This window comes from Perkinsus marinus (assembly GCF_000006405.1).
Source record: "Perkinsus marinus ATCC 50983 genomic scaffold scf_1104296960490, whole genome shotgun sequence".
Classification (NCBI taxonomy): Eukaryota; Perkinsozoa; order Perkinsida; family Perkinsidae; genus Perkinsus; species Perkinsus marinus.
Window position 1 is genome coordinate 5,721 of NW_003206120.1, and position 3,322 is coordinate 9,042.

Genomic DNA, 3,322 nt, shown 5'->3' on the forward strand with positions numbered 1-3,322 from the left:
GTCAATCGGAGACTGCTATGAAGATTTGCAAATTTCTTGGAGGGCCATCCTAAGTGCTCCCGTGTCATCTATCCCGGTCTTGAGTCCCATCCCCAGCATGAGCTTGCCAAGAAACTTCATAGGTGATGCTCTCTTTGATTAACGGCCCCCATCTCACGATTCATCAGGGGCAACCTTCATGGGGGGATGCTCTGGTTCGAGGTCGCCGGCGGGCGTGAATCTGGTAACAAGTTGATGAATTCGATCCAGGCGAGTTGGAAGCGACCTCCGTGAAAGCAGATTTCCTTCTCGTTGCAGCGCCCTTGGTCTCTATGCGCACATCTTGGCCCTACGGAATCGATTATGACCGCTTGTGCAGTGATGACCCATGCCAACATGTTGCCTGAGGATAGGCTCAGGTTGGGTATTGTGGATGGTTTCATTCGAGTATCAGTTGGAGTTGAGGTGAAGATGTTTACTCGTCCCATTATGGTAACTCGGGCTCCTTCCTGCTTAGGATGCCGAAGATCTCATCCGCAGCTTGAAAACGAGCTTAGATCAATTATGAACGCTTCTTCATGTTAACTTAAAGCACACCCTTCGTGTTGTCTTGACCATGATGGGACTTCTGTTTCGAGGGTGCCTAAGTCATTGTGTTGTGTTGTCAGTCGAAAACTTGAGGACCCGTATTAGAACCCCCTAGAGGCAGCTGCTCAATTGACGACAGACTTGTCCACTGTTCGTCACTGCATTGACCATATCGACTTGAATTATTTCGACATCCTCCGCGCCATTGTCAGTTCCGATATAGGATGCAGTTTCGTCAATGAGTTATGACAGCATCCTTTCGACAGCTCCTTGTCGACAATCTTCCCCGACACCTCCCGCGCAGCTGTCAGTTTTGATAACTGATCTCTCGCCAATTCATCACGATAACATACTCCCAACGACTGATTATCACATTTGAATCTTCCCGTATGAGGGAGCGACCGAACTTCGCTTTGTAAAAACTCCAACGACTAATAGGATCTACAAGTAGCGCCTCTTTGCCTGGAATGGGGACGTGGGTTCCCCCCTCTACCTGTGTTTTATCTCGACTGATACGTGTAGTGTTTGCTGCTTGTCCATCTTCATTTGAATGCCTCCGAAGCATCACAAGCCGATCAAAGCCAAGGCTGGTGCCGGCGAGGATCAGTACGCGAACAGTAGTATCGGGTTTGCCTACGTTCACCTTACTCAACAGGACACGGGGGGAGGGGGTGAATTCTGGACATAGCACTTTGCGAGGTCGTCATAGATGTGACTAAAACTCTCGATTGCCTCGCTACTGCATGCCATCCCCAAGTAGCCGAACCCGAGGCTCCCTACTATTGGTATCGGGCTTATCGTATCAGATTTCTCCTACGGAGCTGCAGCCTACGCATTCATAGACAATTTCATTCCCGCCTAAGGACACTTCATGGACAGGGCCAGCCGAGGGGCCAGCACTACGAACAAGGAGAAGTGGCGTAATAAGCCTATGATGACCATGGGCATGAACAGAGCACGTAGTAACCAGTTGGGATCACTATTGCCGCGGTACCCTTTCCCTGAGGTAGGCGGCATTAAGAATAGACGACAGATGAGGGCATCAGTCAAGTTGGAGGCCCTGCAAGCTCATGCGCGGATACTGGAGAAGCAAGTCCAGCCACAGAAGGGACGACGAAAGTAGGCAGTGCTGAAGGATAGGATGAAGTTATGGTATGAGCCATGCACCTCCAGTGTATTCATCACTCCCTGGCTTCCGACTGACATCCATTGTAACGTACGTTTCTACCTACCACTACTACTACTACATCACGTCCCACGATTAATAATGGCATACGTTGTGAGTGAGCTTGGAAGACCTGTGTGTTGAGTGCATTCATTGGGTCAATTAGGCGTGGAAATATCTTCTTGCTTTCCTCGGCAGTAGTCTTATTGACATTACTCAGTTATTATTCGTGGTGTGCTCCTGTTAAGATTCTTCTGCCCTGGTGTCGTTACGCTCTTCTCAGGAGCTCTGCTGTAGTTCTCTCTGGGAGTTCTCCCTGGGCATTGCCTTATGAACTACTCGAGGATTACCTGGACCCTTCCAAGTGGGTGACAACGTCTGTAGTGAGCTCGGAAACCGTAGGCCACGTTGGAAGGTTCTTCGTAGGCAAGGCAAGGGATGTTGCCGTCTATGTCTCTCCCACTGCTTTCAAGCGTATTTGACGCCAATACGTGAAGGATTGAGTCAGTGAAGTTGCTCACTTTGCTGAGCTTGTCTACATTCTCAAAGAAGTAAGTCGGGCTCCACTGCCGCTGATGTGGATTTGTACTAATCGTTCGTCTTTCGCCCTCGATCTCGATGGGCTCCCCTGTTCGCTCTCGCCATAGCGACACCAGTGATCTACCGAAGTCCATGGTGATCTCTGGCTGTAATTGAACGGAGTTAGACAACACGTTTGACTGCAGACTAAGGGGAAAGCCATTCAGAGTCTCTGTGATGAAGGGGTTACGCTTCATCAGCACTCAATGGTCGCCCTTCCGCCTCTCAACGCTGAGCAAAGAGTTCTGCTATTTTTCCTATTCGAAGAAGAACTGCTTATAGAAGTAGTCGCAGACCGTACGCCTCGTTGTACAGGTCTATCGAGCGGCATTGCCCTACAGAGGCGATCGTGTGAGGGCCCGGGTCATCTCTGGCTTCAACTCACTACTGTTCCCTCCACTGAGATGTATTATATGCAGCTCCTGATTAGTAGCAACTGGAGCCTCTGGTGAAAGGGAAAGTTAGCTCGACAGAGGAAGAGAAGTACTCGGCCTGGGCGTAATACGAGGGGGTGGGGGATGTAACCAATGATATCCGGAAGCATTCCATAACAAGCCATCCCGACTTTGAAGTTAGCGCGCGCCCTGAGTCTGACATGTCCACGCTGTCGTATCCGTAGGCTCCTAGGATTCCCCAGTTGCGGCGCTTAAAGTAAGGTCTTTGAATGCTGAGATCTTCGAGTAGTGGATATATCGGTGATTTTCGAGCGGCATCCTATTTCCATACCATAAACTGTGCATCATCAGAGTGTTTGTTTTGATGCCTTCTCGAAATGTCTAGTCTCGGTGTTGGTGGCATTAGCTATGGTGGAGGCGCTGGAGGTATTCTCCTAGCTGCTGGCTACAGCGAAGATATCAAATTCTACGATACGTTCACCGGGGAGATGCTGAAGACTATCGGAGGCCCGGGCTCGAGAGTGCCAGGTGTCGAGGGCGTGGGCTTGCCAGCCGGTAGAATACCCCCATCCCGTTCACTGTAACACCGAAGTGGCTGTAGGTGCAGCCCAGTACG

General features: G+C 50.3%; 4 protein-coding genes across 4 annotated transcripts in view; 3 read left to right on the top strand and 1 right to left on the bottom strand.

Annotated features, from left to right (window-relative positions):
* Window positions 1–180, bottom strand: part of Pmar_PMAR029491 (hypothetical protein) — a gene marked incomplete at both ends in the record, with an annotated part of 325 nt that extends 145 nt beyond the window's left edge. The window contains 2 exons of the mRNA XM_002772666.1: window positions 1–12; window positions 158–180. Of these exons, the coding sequence (XP_002772712.1) occupies window positions 1–12; window positions 158–180 (35 nt within the window). The remainder of the gene's footprint in view (window positions 13–157) is intronic.
* A 162-nt stretch (window positions 181–342) lies between these two features.
* Pmar_PMAR029492 (conserved hypothetical protein) lies at window positions 343–547 on the top strand (the record flags this gene model as incomplete). Its single annotated transcript, XM_002772667.1, has 2 exons — window positions 343–444; window positions 497–547. The coding sequence occupies 2 exons, from the start codon at window positions 343–345 to the stop codon at window positions 545–547; spliced, it is 153 nt and encodes a 50-aa protein (XP_002772713.1).
* An 891-nt stretch (window positions 548–1,438) lies between these two features.
* Pmar_PMAR029493 (hypothetical protein) lies at window positions 1,439–1,690 on the top strand (the record flags this gene model as incomplete). The annotated part of the gene is made up of 2 exons (XM_002772668.1): window positions 1,439–1,526; window positions 1,578–1,690. 2 exons carry the CDS (start codon window positions 1,439–1,441, stop codon window positions 1,688–1,690), a joined length of 201 nt encoding a protein of 66 aa, XP_002772714.1.
* Window positions 1,691–3,083: 1,393 nt separating this feature from the next.
* Pmar_PMAR029494 (hypothetical protein) lies at window positions 3,084–3,234 on the top strand (the record flags this gene model as incomplete). Its single annotated transcript, XM_002772669.1, has 1 exon — window positions 3,084–3,234. A coding segment is annotated over one exon (151 nt), but the record flags the coding sequence as incomplete, so codon positions are not given.
* Between the last annotated feature and the right edge of the window lie 88 nt (window positions 3,235–3,322).